We start from the raw sequence: 17,356 nt of genomic DNA, 5'->3' as shown, positions 1-17,356 counted from the left end.
TATAGAGAAAGGTCTTCGAAAACCAAACTCCAATTTAGATTACAAAATTATAAATTTTGTCTCTCGAATAGTGCAGAAACAGCCCAGGAAGACAGTAGAATTGTCTAAGAAAATTAAATAGAAACTATCAACGCAATAAAAATTTTGGGTGAATATTAGTTTGTTAGGGTATTACACAACTTTTCGAAAGACAAAAACTTCTTGGTTAATTTTACTGGGTTATTTACTCAATGGCATCATTTTTTTTTACCTGGACGCTCCAGTGTCCGGAGAATCTGGTTGACGTCCCTTGTCACCCTCTCCCGTGTCCGCATCTTCCTGTCTGGACCGTGGACAGACACAAAGACACCGCCTCCACGACGACGACGTCATATTTTTGTAATGAGTACTTCAGCGCACTCCTGCGACGAATGATGGAACCATCCTAGACTTTGCAGTGCAGCCAAGCGACTCAATCGCAGCGAGTTGATTTGAATGGGGATAGCAACAGGATAAAGAATCGTTCTGTCTATACTCACGCTTACCACGACACAGAGTAGCCAACCCACCAAGAATAAACGCACTGACTCCCATTGAGGAGAACACAAAGGACAATGTTTAATTTATATACCTTTTTCATTTGGCATTGGAGAGCTCCTACGTGGCTAAGCGGCTAGCGTTTGGCGTGGGAGATCCGGGTTTGATTCCCGGCAAGCTCATGTGGTACGGATTCCATGTTAATCAGTAGGTCCACGTCTCATATAACCTCGCTGCTGCAAGGGACGTTAAACTCAAAAAATCAATCAATCATTTGGCATTGGATAAAATTATGGTGTAGATCGACAATATACAGGTCACAAAACAGAAATTATACATACAAAACTGAAAAAAGTACATAAGGAAGATCAGTGTTTACTAGTGCTCTACACTAAAATGCAAAAAGACAAACATAAACTTTGATAAACACTTTATAAAGCACTGTGCATTAGTATGCACACCAATTAAGTTATACTATGTAACATGGGTACTGTGTTATCTTACGAAACGTTTGTAAGGGATAGTGTCTGCAAGTACGAGGAGTGCTTATGCGTTTGGTGCCCTGGGTCTTGTGCTACTCACCTGCCTCAACTCTGTTACTATCTCTAACTCCATCATTCCTCGATGGATCATGAAAATATCTCCTTGTGCAATCATACTTTGTAAAATTTATAAAGTACCTGATAGAAATGGATGTTTAAGGCACTAAGAGACGACCTAAGTATGTGTAACCTTAATATGGTGTCTGGATATTCTCAATCTGTACGGAAAATGTTCGCTAATTCAAGAATGTTTATGGTCTATTAGTGATACGGAAACAAGTGAGGAATATAATCGAGCCAACTTTAAGAAAACGGTTATCGTCCTTGCCTACTGGTTGTAAAGTCAAAATCTGTTTTTTTTTTTTTTTTTTTTCTCAGCCCACAGATTGAATGAGCGCCTGCAAATCAATAAATAGTTAGATTATTGCGTTTCATTAGTGATTTGCAAGTTTGCAAGTTTCCTCTTTGTAACGATCTATTCGTAACGTAGTTGGTGGCCAGCCATATGTATTGACACTTGCTAGTATCATCAGAATGTCGAAAAGTTTTTTTTTTTTTTTTTTTTTTTTTTTTTTTTTTTTTTTACAGCACATCATTATCACGGCCGTGGGATGTCTGCACTTGGTATCAATGTGTCGTTCTTGTTACAGAATGACAGTGGCGGATCTAGAAGGTAAAAACTGGGGGGGGGGGGCAGACAGACCCCCGACTATGATAGGTATATCATGAGATTACTGTAAACTTCCAAAAATATACAAATATTGTTTTAAATTATTTTTGCCACCCCAAAAACTGGGCGGCCTAGGCTAGATCCGCCAGTGCAGAATACGTTTCCATGCAGCATACCCATTAACGTTTCCATTTGTGCGCAAACAATGCTACAACTGTCTCCTATTGGTGATTTTTCTCTTTCTTGGAAAAAAAAAATCATCACCTGGTATGTTTCTTGCGTTCGTGAGGGCAAATGTCCATCACTTTCCGCATGGTCTAGAGCATCTCGGTGGCTAAGCGGTTAGCGATGCGCCTTTTGGCGTGGGAGACCCGGGTTAGATTCCCGGCGGGAGCTTATTCCATATTAATCAGTAGGTCCCGTCTCATATAGCCTCGCTGCTGAAATGGACGTTAAACTCAAACTCAACCCCAATGGTATATATCTCGAAAATATCTACACAGTCAGGCCCTCCCTAGTTGTCAGTTCCACTTCATTTGCATTTATGGTTCAAAAGTTCTTATGCTCCAAAGTTCGGCTTGTGCGACTTTCGGGACACACTCGATACAGCGAAAATACAAGAATCATTAACAGATATGTGGCAGTACGTTTGAGTTTCGCAGCTCCGGCGGCAAATTTCTCCCTCGGGCCAACCCTGAAATCACCACTGTTCTAGTGTGGGCAAAAGTAAAATTACTTAACTGTGAACGAATCGTGTTAGAGCATACGTACTCAAAATTAAATTTAAGTATTCAGTTGTGAATGGAAAACAAAACGCAGAGGGCAAATGATAACTGTTAACGAAGTTCAAAGGTTAGTTCTGCAAGCAAAACTCAGATACCCAGATACAAACAAAACATCAATGTTCAATTATGAAGAAAAATATTTATCTATTAACAAATATAAACTCTATCCATCACTACTCTGGAACTCGCTAAAGGGATAATTAACACTTCTGACCAGAGTATATACACTTATTTATATATATTATATCTTCGGAGCATAGAAATTTATACTAAAAATGGGACTGTAAATGTTTTATTGAGGTTTTTTGCTGCGGACTGTACATTTTCTCAATAAAACTAGATTTATTTAACAGGAAATGAGTCATGTAGCATAAAATTTTGATCTTAGTTCTATCTTTTTTTTTTCTGAAAATATAGATGAAAATGTTTTACAATTACTTATCGTGTTTTCGGGTCCAGAATAATACCCGTTCAATACTACATATAGTAATAGCTTAGACACTTTTCCCAAAGCTTAATCTCTCCCAACAACAATTTCTGGGGGTGTTCACCTGATGGTGATTAATAGTGAAAAGAGGAAAGTTTCTTGACAGCAATTAATCTAGAGGAAAACGAATGAATTGGCAACACTTTGTTAGAGAAGAGGTGTGGGGAGAGGAGAACCTGGGATGAAAACGAAGGAAGTGAGTAACCGAAGAAAAGAGAAACGAAATATCAAGATGAAGTCCCGCGAACTTCCAGATTACATGTGCACATGCTCTGGACTGTGGCCAAACCAACGGCGGCCCTTTTATTCATCCATCCAGACTTTTCTGCCTACTCAACTCTATCTCTAGACTCCATTGGAAGGAGCAACCAAACGCTAAAAATTGCTCCCTTTCATCTACGATGCACGATCAGGTGCGGTGCGTTGTTCGCTCACATTCAGATAGACCAAACAACTTTAAGTTGGAGAAAAAGATCTCTAGCCAACATGACTGATGCGCTCAGGGCCGGTCCTAGGTAATTTGCCACCCCGTATGATGGTATCATTTACCGTTTTACTTTCTCCAGAAAGAATATGTCTTAAAAGCCACGATTTTAAGTATGTTTACCCCATCATGAACAACGAAGGGGAGGGAAAGTGCACTTGCACTCAGAAAGCCTGAAACACAATCTCATTATGTTTTTTTTTCTTTAACTAATAATTTATCATGTTAGTGGAAGATAAAGCAAACACACTTGCAGAGGTAAAATAGTAATGCTTAATCTCAATATATCACTTTGCAATTATAGTGCAACTAGCTCTTTCATCTTTATTTCTTGATTTTCCTTCTACATCTGTTAAAGAATAATTAAAAAAAAAAAACTTGTTTCCACTTTCAATGATAAGGAACTTGTTCGTGATAAAGACAAGACTAGTTTTCATATCAAAACTGTGATAACTTACTAAATGGAACAGGTATTCGGTACTGTTCGAGAACTGAGTTTTTGTATTTGAGAACAATCCAGCAATTCATGCTGGAATTTGTTTGATCATTTGCTTTAGCACTGTCCATGTGACCTTAAACTAATGCGTCCTAAACATGATTTATGAAGGTTGTATTTAAATAGAAGGTCAGCTTAACAAATTTAAGTACCATCGTCCTGAAGACTGTTTGCAATAACAAATATTTATTTTAAATAATATAGTTATGACAGATTTTACCGCCCCTTGAAATTTGCCGCCCCGTGCACATAAGGTAGAGGTGGTGCATGTAGAAACAGCCATCTACCGCCTCGTCTCAATATATTAGTAGCAGTGGTCTAAAGTCCTATACTAGTGTTACGACCCACTTTTAACAGTAGGCCGTATCATTAAATAATATTAATAAAGTGGGCGTACGCATTGTTAATCTGTGCCCGCATAAACGATAATAAAAATTACTGTACATTTAATTATTCAGTTTTTATAGATAATTAGGCTGAAACAAGAAAATTACCGTTATTGTATACTAAGTGGAGATGGCAGAAAACTTGGATATAAAGTTTTTACGGACATAGGGCAAGGTGCCCCTCAAATCCCCCCCCCCCTTGTTTAAGACAAAGTAACTATGGATAATTATATAGTATATTAATACTTAGGCAGAAATTAGGGATGGAATTGTGTACTGATGAGAACTCATGGATCATCTTATAAACAGAAAAAAAACTATACTTTTTGTGTTAATTTGCTTTCATGTGTATATAGGAGTATACACATATATATTTCCATATGAAATATAGCTTTTGGCACAAATAAAGGGTATAATTCTTATAAAATTCAGTTTTATAGAGCATTTTACATAATTTTTAACAATATTTACTGGTTGGATGAAGTATAATCGTTCAAGTTAAAATTTCGATATATTATTTGTAATTATGGTTTATATTTATTGATTAGGAAGGACGACATGATTGAATTTTAGCGGAAGTCAGCCCGGAAGTTGTTACTAGCCAATGGATGTGCGACAAATCATTAAATTATGTAATCGGGAAATGATAATAGCCAATTAGGTGTAAGAACGTGTGTTTGTGTTGCAAGAAGAGGGGATATGAATGTTAATACTCTAAAATTAATCTATGTCAGATATTAATTTCAGAACAGTAGCTAATAAATGGATAATTCACGAATCGTCGAGCATAGAATTTCACCAGACGATCAGGTAAAGACAGTTATTTACTCCTAAGTGATCCATGTGAAAGCTAAAGATTGATACGGATTGAATATACTATTAAAGTATTAACATTTTTCATTAAGACATGAACTAATTCTTTTGCAAGTACGTTTTGGAAGATAGATCATGGGAATACAAGTTGTTTATTTTGGTTATAGGGAGGTTATGATGTGTTGTCATTAAACCTTGTCGCTAGTCGCACACACCAGAACGGAGGGGTGAGGAAAGGGGGATATCTTATTAATTCGGCTTCCATAGTAAATAATTAGTTAAATTCAGTGTAAATCTCTTATGTTACCTTCTTATTCTAACGTGTCCTTTATGTCCCTAGATAAATACAGTTTAGCAGTGGTCTCAAGTTCGATACCTTTAGAAAAAATCCATAATAATGATAATACGTTGAATAATAAAAATTGTTTGTCATGTTTACTATAATTTATATTCCATGTCGTATATTACTTTAGTGCAGAACTAAAAAAAAAAAAAGTCCATGAGTTCGATATTAGGCAACATATGGTAATTTTTCCTTAAGTTTAAATTCGCATCTGTACGTCGTATTACTTTTAAATTCCAAATCTAGATTTTATATTTACACGTCTCAAGCTATGAAGTCGCTAAAGCGAGAACCTTTTTACGTAGTTCTGGTATTGTATTTCCATATCCTGTTCGTGTTTTGTTTATATTAATTTCCGTCCTTTTCTCGGCCTCTACCTTAAATTGTTTTTTTTTTTTTTCTTTCTTTTTCGGCCTCTACCTCAATTAGTTGGTTTCATTCTTCAAACCGCGTATGAATGTGATGAAGGTATATAAAAGTTATCTATCAGCTGGGTTCCAAAGCCGAGCGTATTTTCTCAATCGTTTCGAATCAAAGCAAATGTGGCAGAGGTTCTTGTCTATAGATGTACGGTATAGTGTAATCTTGAGAAGGCTTGCACTGTTGTGGATTTTTTTCTACTTTCTTATCATCCTCATCTCATGGCTAGGTGTAGATTAGCTTAGAGGGGGCCATCATATTTCACTGTCTTTATTATTCTTTTTCTTTTTCTTTAGTATAAGATATTCATATAGATATTTAGTAATAATGAGTTGTTAAGAGAAAATATGTACGTTATTAATATGAAAGATGTGTATATCGATGTAAGTAAATGTCGGAAATGATTAATTAAGAGGTCGACCAATATGGTGATTATGAATTTACAATTGAAATGTTTAATGCAAGCGCCGAAATTAGCATAATATATGAACCCTGCCTGATTGTTTAATAACTAATTGTACTGGAATAAAATCACACTTGAGGCCGTATGAGGCGTAGATAAAATAAGTCAGTTATGGAATTATCTCTTGGATACATTGGATTTTTCTTTCTTGCGCTTATGTTACATGTTTGTTTATGTTAAATGATTTATGGAAAAAGTCTGTTTACTGAATTAAACAATAAACTGTCAAAACATCGGAATATAGTATTTAATTATATATATATATCAAATATGTTAATTTCAATTCGAATCTCTCGCGTGGAGTGACTTCACCACAAGTTCCTGGATTACTTGTTGATTTTTTTTTACGGTTTTATTTTTTACTGAGAAGATCCGTTGCGCATGTATAAATCTCATTTTCATTTTTTTTAATGAAATGAAACCGATTTTCTTTTTATGAAGGAAAAAAAAAAGATTTTTGAATGATAAAATTATATAATAGCTCAAATAATTAGCATTACACAAGCTATAGCTATAGTGGTCTAGACCAGCGTTTCCCAACCGGTGTGCCGCGGCACACTGGTGTGCCGTGAATGGGCCACTGGTGTGCCGCGAGTAATCGAAACAATTATTAATTTTATAGCAATAAAATTACAAAAGGTAGGGAAAAATCTATATTTGTATTTCACATTACTATGAAACTCTACTGTGAATCTACAATTTTAAGTTTCATACCGGGTTACTGTTCTGTACATTTCTAATGTTGAAAAAAAAATGGTTATCATTGTTATGACCATTATTGCTTCTTTATTGTTGCAGACTATTTCCTAACTTAAAAATTTAAAATATCATTCAATCCTTTCGACAAAGTACCTACATTTGTGTTTTAAAAATAAATGAGATTTGTTTGTTCGTTCGTTAGTGACCTTCCTTCTTACTAAAAGGTTGGATACAGTGTTTAAAAAGAAAGCGTATTTTTAAAAACTTGAGTCTAATATTTCATTGCAATTGTTTTCTATTTTTAAATTAGAATGAAAAATAAGCATAATGATTTAACACGAAAAAAAAACAATGATCGAGCTTTCTTCTCTGTGAGTAGGAGACCAATAATCACAGAAAAAATACCAGTTTTATATTTACAAGTAATAATATCTATAAGTGTGCCGCGAGAATCCAAGTAACACCCGTAGTGTGCCGCAAGTTCAAAAAGGTTGGGAAACGCTGGTCTAGACTCTAAAGTCAGTATTATTTTGCGCTTAGAGATATGGTGCGATAGGTTCAATCTCACGACATATGACAGTGGTGCCCCCCCTTATGTCTATTACGCACCCCCCCAATTGTCTATCCGTAAGTGTTCTTCCATGAAAAAAATCTTCTTTTCGATTAATTTTACCCCCCTCATCAAACATATTTATATAGATTTTAACCCCCCCAAATATTTCAATGACGCAGTTTGCGTCATAGCCCCCCCTTGTGGGCACCCCTGCATATGAATTTGTGGTAAACAATATTGTGCCCGCGATCTCTCCCGGCGTTCTTCTGCTATCCCCATATAGGAGTATCCAGAAATTTTGGATGCGGCAGATATCAAGTCTAATAACTAACTAACTAACCGGAGGTTCAATGCCGTGTTCACAAAAGCTCTCCACTGACTTCTATCCTTAGGTAACTGCATCCAGTTTCTACTTTGTATTCCTATCTCTGCGAGATCCATCTTAATATTGTCCTCCCATCTGCGCCTAGGTCTTCCTAATGGTCGTTTTCCGATGGGTCTTCCAGTCAAGACTTTGAAAGCGTTTCTACTTTCTTCCATTCTAGCTACATGACCCGCCCACCTAAGCCTCCTAGACTTGACGACCCTAACAAAGTTGGGTAAACTGTATAAATTTTCTTCGTTATGAAGTTTCCGTCATTCCCCATTCCCGTTCCTTTTGGGTCCGAATATTCGTCTCAGGATCTTGTTCTCAAATACTTTCAGTCTATGTTCTTCCCTCAGAGTAAGTTACCATTTTTCGAAACCATACAGAACAACAGGCATGATTATCGTTTTTTATATATTTAAGCTTCGAATTCTTCAAGTCTAATAAGAGCTAGTAATACTATACTAATAATAATAATCTCCTTCCTATTATTATTATTATTATTATTATTATTATTATTATTATTATTATTATTATTATTATTATTATTATTTTGTATGTTCACTTGTTTCTTTGACACTACCCTCTCCACATACGAGATCTCGGTATTCTGTTCGCATTATACGTTGGTTTCTGTGGAATGTGTCAGTTCGATTATAATTTTTCTTCTTTACATAAAAATAATATAGTATTTGGATTTTTAACCCCATCCCACTCATTTAAATGATCTTGTGGCGCGGTGTGCATCACAATGTCTGATGTCTCCCTCGGGAAAACCTTGGAAAATACGAGGTGCTATCCAAAACTATGTGCCGTTATGTTCAATATTTAGGCGAGATCTTTCGTCACTTTTTGGAAGTAATCTCCGTCCACTTTCACACATCGTCATAATCTATGTATCAACCTTTCAAAAACATCTGCGAAGTCATATTGTGGTATGCTTGAGACACTGGTAAACAGTGCTTCCGAGGGAACTTCTGGATGAAAAATGCCTGCCAAGCAAGGGATCTTTGAGCTTGGGAAACAGCCAGAAGTCACTGGGAGCAAAATCTGTGAAGTAGAGTGGGTATAGAAGAGATTCGATATGTTTGTGCTCCAAAATGCCAGGACAATACCAGGTCTGTATGTCAGTGCATTGCCCCATTAAGGAGAAAACATGAACGTGCAAATGTGGTCGTTTTTCTTGCAATACAGGAAGCAACGTTTTCTCCAAAAGCTGGCTCCAGTACTACCCAGTTATGTATGTAAGCTAGATTTATCCACATGTTACTCCAGAATACTGTATAGAGATTTTTTCGCTTGAAGAGACCGTGCAAAAGTTTGTAGATAGGGTAAGGAGGAATGTTTCGAATTTTCTGATGATCGTTTTGTTTCGGGATTGAACAGGGAATGAATGTTTCATCCATAGCGGTCACACAAACAATTGTTCACTGGCAACAATATTTCTTCTCAGCAGGCTACTGATAATTGTCTTGCATGATATCTTCACCGTGTCTAACTGACTAGAGACCCAACGTGAACTCATCTTTCTGAGCAGCTGGTCAGTCGGCATTGTTTCCACGGCGTCGTGCGAAAATCTTGTTAGGTTTTAAATTAGGGATGGCCATTTCCGGAAATCACACTTTTCCGTTTTTCGTTTTTCCGGAAAATTTTCCGTCTTCCGTTATTCCAGAAAATTTTTCGTCTTCCGTTTTCAATTTTCAGGTTTCCGAAAAAAAATATTTCCTGTTTTCCGTTTTTCCGGAAAATGTGGCCATCCCTATTTTAAATGTTCTCTACAGTTCGCCGTATGTTCTCCGTTACCATGTTCTTAACATGGGCTGTATTTTCAACAGTCATCACAGAACTTGAGTGTCCAATACTTGGCATATCATCCGCTGATCCCTCTCCTCGAGTGAAGTCATACACTCAGTTTCTAACAGTATTTACTGCAAGTGCACTGTGCCAATATACAACTTTCAACTGCTTATGAACGTCCACATCCTCTTCATCTCGTGCAGACAAAAACTGTATGACAACTCGTTGTTTCTCTACAATGAAACCCATGATATCACAATAGTATCCACAAAACTTCTATTCAACAAAATAATAAATAAATAAATAAATATAAATAAAATAAAAAATAAAAAACCCTGCGATTTGCAATATGGCAATTATGTAGTCTAAAATTAAATCTTCTGCAGTTTCACTGAAATGCTGTATTATATAATTGTATAATTACATATGAAATATTGTACGTTTGTGTATACGAAGAAATCATGACAAATTAGAGAGGCATCAGCAGTATCGTTTAGAAATGATTATTACTATTATTGTACAATTTCTGCTTCATATTTTATGCCTTTTTAAACACATATTATACAGGATTTGTTTCAGTGAGAAGTAGCTCTACTCTCTAGATATGAATGTCTCAGAACAAAAGGACGCACAGAATTAACTCACACGCGGCGTGTAAGAACCATCAGTAGTAATCGCGGCACTTTGCCGAACTTTTTGGCCCCTGGGTCCCTGCCTCAGGACCCATGGTCCCTGGCCGGGGTCAATGACCTAGGGGTACCATGGCCCACCCCTAAATTTTGGCAGGGGTACATAGGACCACCCCCAGGACCCATGGTCCCTGGCCCGTGTCAATGACCTAGGGGTACTTAGGACCACCCCCTAAATTTTGGCAGGGGTACATAGGACCACCCCCCTTAAATTTTGGAAATTGCCAAATCTAAAAATTGGGTATGGTAGCCTAGGACCATAGTATGTACCTCTATCAGTATTGGGTGTCTATGTCGTTCCCTTTCATGGGTAAAAAATTGCCAAAAATTCAAATTTCGGGGGTTTTTGACCTAATTTATCCCCTTGGATGAGGTGTTATTACCTTATATAGTTATATGGGCGTATACAGGGGTTCATTACCTTTCATAAGACATGGGTATATTAATGCACCCCTTGAAAAATTTGGGAGGGGTACCTTGGCCCACCCCTTAAATTTTGGAAATTGCCCAATTTCAACATTGGGTATTATAGTATAGAACCCTAATATGTATTATGATAAATTTGGGTGGTCCACCTCATTCCCTTTTAGGGATACAAAATTGCCAAAAATATAAACGTAAGCAATACGTTGTACCACGTGTTTGGTTTTCGACCTAATTTATCCCCTTGGATGAGCCCCTATTACCTTATATGGTTATATGAGCGTATACAGGGGTCCATTACTTTTCATAAGACATGGGTATATTAATACACCCATTGAAAATTTGGGAGGGGTACTTTGGCCCACCCCTTAAATTTTGGAAATTGCCCAATTTAAACATTGGGTATTATAGTACAGGATCCTAATATGTATTATGATAAATTTGGGTGGTCCACCTCGTTCCCTTCTAGGTGTAAAAAATTGCCAAAATATAAACGTAAGCAATACGTTATACCACGTGTTTTGTTTTGGCCCAATTTCTCCCCTTTGATGAGGTTTTATTACCCTATATGGTTATATGGTCATGTATATGGGTTCATTTCCTATCATAAGACATTGGTATATTAATGCACCCCTTGAAAAATTTGGGATGTGTACCTTGGCCCACCCCTTAAATTTTGGAAATTGACCAATTTAAACATTGGGTATTACAGTACAGGATCCTAATATGTATTACGATAAATTTGGGTGGTCCACCTCGTTCCCTTCTAGGGGTACGAAATTGCCAAATTTTAATACATTCACGTGTTTGGTTTTGACCTAATTTATCCCCTTGGATGAGGTATTATTACCCTATATGGTTATATGAACGTATACAGGGGTCCATTACCTTTCACAAGACATGGGTATATTAATGCACCCCTTGAAAAATTTGGGAGGGGTACCTTGGCCCACCCCTTTAGTTTTGGAAATTGACCAATTTAAACATTGGGTATTATAGTACAGGATCCTAATATGTATTATGATAAATTTGGGTGGTCCACCTCGTTCCCTTCTAGGTGTAAAAAATTGCCAAAATATAAACGTAAGCAATACGTTATACCACGTGTTTTGTTTTGGCCCAATTTCTCCCCTTTGATGAGGTTTTATTACCCTATATGGTTATATGGTCATGTATATGGGTTCATTTCCTATCATAAGACATTGGTATATTAATGCACCCCTTGAAAAATTTGGGATGTGTACCTTGGCCCACCCCTTAAATTTTGGAAATTGACCAATTTAAACATTGGGTATTATAGTACAGGATCCTAATATGTATTACGATAAATTTGGGTGGTCCACCTCGTTCCCTTCTAGGGGTACAAAATTGCCAAAATATAAACGTAAGCAATACGTTATACCACGTGTTTTGTTTTGGCCCAATTTCTCCCCTTTGATGAGGTTTTATTACCCTATATGGTTATATGGTCATGTATATGGGTTCATTTCCTATCATAAGACATGGGTACATTGATGCACCCCGGGATGGGTACCTTGGCCCACCCCTTAAATTTTGGAAATTGACCAATTTAAACACTGGGTATTATAGTACAGGATCCTAATATGTATTATAATAAATTTGGGGTGGTCCACCCCGTTCCCTTTTATGGGTAAAGAACTACCAAAAATTAAATTTCGGAGGTTATTGACCCCTTTGATAAGGATTTAACATGTTATATGGGTATGTACAGAGGTTTATTACCTTCATATGTTTATGTGCCCTTTTAAATTTGGGAATTATCAAATAACAAAATTCGGTAAACCTTTTCTTGGACCCAATGGTGTTCCTCTTATGGCCAAATATTCAAAATTTAAAGGTTATTGACCGGCTTTATTATTGAATAACTACAGGATTTATTACTTTTTCATAAGACACAGGTGTATTTGTGTACCAATATTTAATTTTGGGAGGGGTACATTTCTTATTGTCATATCAATAATTGGTAATTGGATAGTATCTCATTCATTGGGTAAATCATTGTGAAATATGAGTATGATCACGTAATCAGTTATTGACCTATGATGGAATTAGGAGTCCAGGACATTGGAACATTGAAACTTTGTAGGATAATTTGAGAATTGCGTTATTGGTTTTGGTTATTCCCGCCAAATATAAACGTAAGCAATACGATGTACCACGTGATTGACCTTGATGAGGTAGTGTACAGGGATACATAGCTAACCTTATTGATTCTTATGACTCATAGTCTTAAGGGAATACATGCTACAACACTGACAAAGTTATTGTTGATGCAATTTGATTGGTTGATCACTATCTTTCGTGCAATCTGATTGGTTGATCACTATCTTTCGTGCAATCTGATTGGTTGATGATTTTCAAATCTTTGCTGTATTCAGTTTTAAGTTTTGTTTAACATTTAAAAATCTTGGTTTCGTTCAACATTTTGCACTCACTGATAAATATGATCAAAACCGTTTATTTGTTAATCGAATAGTTAAAAACCGGATAAAGTTTGACGGTTAACCGTGAAACGTAAAATTTTTTTTAGTTTGAAATTTTTTTGCTTGAAATTTTTTGTTTGAAAATTTTTTCGTTTCGAAATTTTTTTGTTTCAAAATTTTGTTTGAGATTTTTTCGTTTGAAATTTGTTTCAAAATTTTTTGTTTGAAAATTTTTGTTCGAAAATTTTGTTGCAAAATTTTTGTTTTGAAATTTTTCGTTTCCAAATTTTTTTTTGTTTAAAATTTTTGTTTCAAAATTTTTTTGTTTGAAATTTTTTTTCGTTTGAAAATTTTGTTTCCAAATTTTTTCGTTTCAAAAATTTTGTTTGAAAGATTTTTGTTTGAAAGTTTGTGCACTCATTAGTAAAGAACCGGAACTGTTTAGAACAAAAACCTCTGGCAACATTGTGGTGCAATAGTACACATCAGAACATGATAATGCAACGTCATCAGTTTTGCATCATCGTTCGCGTTAGTATTCATGATAACATCATCATGGCTACTTGTCTGCAGTTTCTAAACACACGTGATGTGATGAAATCATTTACCAAGATTACTGATTTACAACAGAATGTACCTTATAGAATCTTAGCTAGCCAAATAATCCCTACAAAGTTTGGATTAAGAATCGTAGTGAAGCTTGAAAATGATAAGAATATAATTTTACCAGCAAGATATTTTCCCATGGAGGCATCAAAACAAGAAGAACTGCTGCGTTTCTTAAATACTGGATCTGTATCTTTATGTTACAAAGGATTCTTGGGTCGAAGTCATCAATTTGAATTTAGTACATAGCCGGATTCGTCAGCCATTGTGATGAAATCATGAATTCAAACATCAACACGTCAGACATAGTTGTATGAATTTGGTTGGTCAGCATGACGTCAGTAACTGTGATGAAATCATGAATTCAAATGTCAGCACATTCCTTTCCAATGACGTCAGTCGTAGTTCTATAAATCAACCAATACCGTGAAATCATTTGAGCAAGTGCTTTTCAGGAGGAAAGATGTGTACTTCTAACGATAAAGAGTTCATCTTCGCAAGCTATTATCCAATAAATATATTTCAAACAAAACATGTGATGATTGGTATCAGTGCTAGAACATTTGACCCAGTGATTCGATTGGGCAAAGCAGAACAATTTGGTGTACAACTGACCTGTGAAGAATGGCAAATATTATGTTCACGAATCGACCAAATGAACGATTATTTTCATGATGAGCTAAATGTGACCATAGTCAAATCATTAGGCTCAAATCATGAAGTGGTGATGCGTACAGTCCTCGAAGAGAAGATGGTGCTGTTACGTAAAAAGAGTACATTTCATGTCCCTCGCAATATGGTGTATCTAACACAAACGGAATGGAACAAATTCATCAGCGTATTTCAGTGTGTGAAACATGCAGTGGAAGTGTGCAACAAAACTAGTATATTCCTGAAAAAGTACTATTTTGAAAAATGTGTTATGCATATTGTACAACATGTATCTAGATATTGTGATGGTTGTCAACATCGTTCGTGGGTGCATACCTGCATTGATAAACAGTTTATTTGGGATCAAATGGGCATTGAGTTTCCACCAATTGATATTGCAATAGACCTTAAAAGACTTCAACTGGAATTAAAATTATATGCTAAAGACAAACTAGTGCAAGAAGTTCAAAATACATTGTATCGACAATATCCAGAACCACTATCTGGTATGGATGTATGTGGAGTGTAATAAAATGATCCATTTCAATGAATTGTGTTTTTTTCATTTCAAGTACAACCCTATGTTCTGACGTGTACTATTGCACCACAATGTTGCCAGAGGTTTTAGTTCTAACAGTTCCGGTTCTTTACTAATGAGTGCACAAACTTTCAAACAAAAATCTTTCAAACAAAATTTTGAAACGAAAAAAATTCAAACAAAAAATTTCAAACGAAACAAATTCAAACAAAATTTTGAAGCGAAAAAAATTTCAAACAAAATTTTGAAACAAAAAATTTCAAAACAAAAAATTTGGAAACGAAAAATTTTAAACAAAAATTTTAAATTAAAATTTTCGAACAAAAATTTTCAAACAAAAAATTTCAAACGAAAAAAATTTCAAACAAAAATTTCAAACGAAAAAATCTCAAACAAAATTTTGAAACAAAAAAATTTGGAAACGAAAAAATTTTCAAACAAAAAATTTCAAGCAAAAAAATTTCAAACTAAAAAAATTTTACGTTTCACGGTTAACCGTCAAACTTTATCCGGTTTTTAACTATTCGATTAACAAATAAACGGTTTTGATCATATTTATCAGTGAGTGCAAAATGTTGAACGAAACCAAGATTTTTAAATGTTAAAACAAAACTGAATGCAGCAAAGATTTGAAAATCAGCAACCAATCAGATTGCACGAAAGATAGTGATCAACCAATCAGATTGCACGAAAGATAGTGATCAACCAATCAAATTGCATCAACAATAACTTTGCCAGTGTTGTAGCATGTATTCCCTTAAGACTATGAGTCATAAGTTTCAATAAGGTTAGCTATGTATCCCTGTACACTACATCATCAAGGTCAATCACGTGGTACATCGTATTGCTTACGTTTATATTTGGCTGGAATAATCGAAACCAATGACGCATTCTCAAATTATCCTACAAAGTTTAAATGTACCAATGTCCTGGACTCCTAATCCCATCATAGGTCAATAACTGATCACGTGATCATAATGATTTACCCAATGAATGAGATACTATCCAATTACCAATTATTGATATGACAATAAGAAATGTACCCCTCCCAAAATTAAATATTGGTACACAAATACACCTGTGTCTTATGAAAAAGTAATAAATCCTGTAGTTATTCAATAATAAAGCCGGTCAATAACCTTTAAATTTTGAATATTTGGCCATAAGAGGAACACCATTGGGTCCAAGAAAAGGTTTACCGAATTTTGTTATTTGATAATTCCCAAATTTAAAAGGGCACATAAACATATGAAGGTAATAAACCTCTGTACATACCCATATAACATGTTAAATCCTTATCAAAGGGGTCAATAACCTCCGAAATTTAATTTTTGGTAGTTCTTTACCCATAAAAGGGAACGGGGTGGACCACCCCAAATTTATTATAATACATATTAGGATCCTGTACTATAATACCCAGTGTTTAAATTGGTCAATTTCCAAAATTTAAGGGGTGGGCCAAGGTACCCATCCCGGGGTGCATCAATGTACCCATGTCTTATGATAGGAAATGAACCCATATACATGACCATATAACCATATAGGGTAATAAAACCTCATCAAAGGGGAGAAATTGGGCCAAAACAAAACACGTGGTATAACGTATTGCTTACGTTTATATTTTGGCAATTTTGTACCCCTAGAAGGGAACGAGGTGGACCACCCAAATTTATCGTAATACATATTAGGATCCTGTACTATAATACCCAATGTTTAAATTGGTCAATTTCCAAAATTTAAGGGGTGGGCCAAGGTACACATCCCAAATTTTTCAAGGGGTGCATTAATATACCAATGTCTTATGATAGGAAATGAACCCATATACATGACCATATAACCATATAGGGTAATAAAACCTCATCAAAGGGGAGAAATTGGGCCAAAACAAAACACGTGGTATAACGTATTGCTTACGTTTATATTTTGGCAATTTTTTACACCTAGAAGGGAACGAGGTGGACCACCCAAATTTATCATAATACATATTAGGATCCTGTACTATAATACCCAATGTTTAAATTGGTCAATTTCCAAAATTAAAGGGGTGGGCCAAGGTACCCCTCCCAAATTTTTCAAGGGGTGCATTAATATACCCATGTCTTGTGAAAGGTAATGGACCCCTGTATACGTTCATATAACCATATAGGGTAATAATACCTCATCCAAGGGGATAAATTAGGTCAA

General features: G+C 35.6%; 2 protein-coding genes across 3 annotated transcripts in view; one reads left to right on the top strand and one right to left on the bottom strand.

Annotated features, from left to right (window-relative positions):
* Positions 1-489, bottom strand: part of LOC145681301 (fibroblast growth factor 1-like) — a 68,872-nt gene extending 68,383 nt beyond the window's left edge. Inside the window, exon 1 of the mRNA XM_081752953.1 lies at positions 251-489. Coding sequence (XP_081609079.1) covers positions 251-372 — 122 coding nt within the window. The 5' untranslated portion in view covers positions 373-489. The remainder of the gene's footprint in view (positions 1-250) is intronic.
* The window catches only part of LOC145681304 (short coiled-coil protein homolog), a 337,128-nt gene that overhangs the window by 186,805 nt on the left and 132,967 nt on the right, over positions 1-17,356 (top strand). The window lies entirely within an intron of this gene.

The sequence above is a fragment of the Thermobia domestica genome, chromosome 3, assembly GCF_964235325.1.
Source record: "Thermobia domestica chromosome 3, izTheDome1.hap1.1, whole genome shotgun sequence".
Lineage (NCBI taxonomy): Eukaryota > Metazoa > Arthropoda > Insecta > Zygentoma > Lepismatidae > Thermobia > Thermobia domestica.
This window is presented reverse-complemented; position numbering and strand designations above follow the sequence as displayed.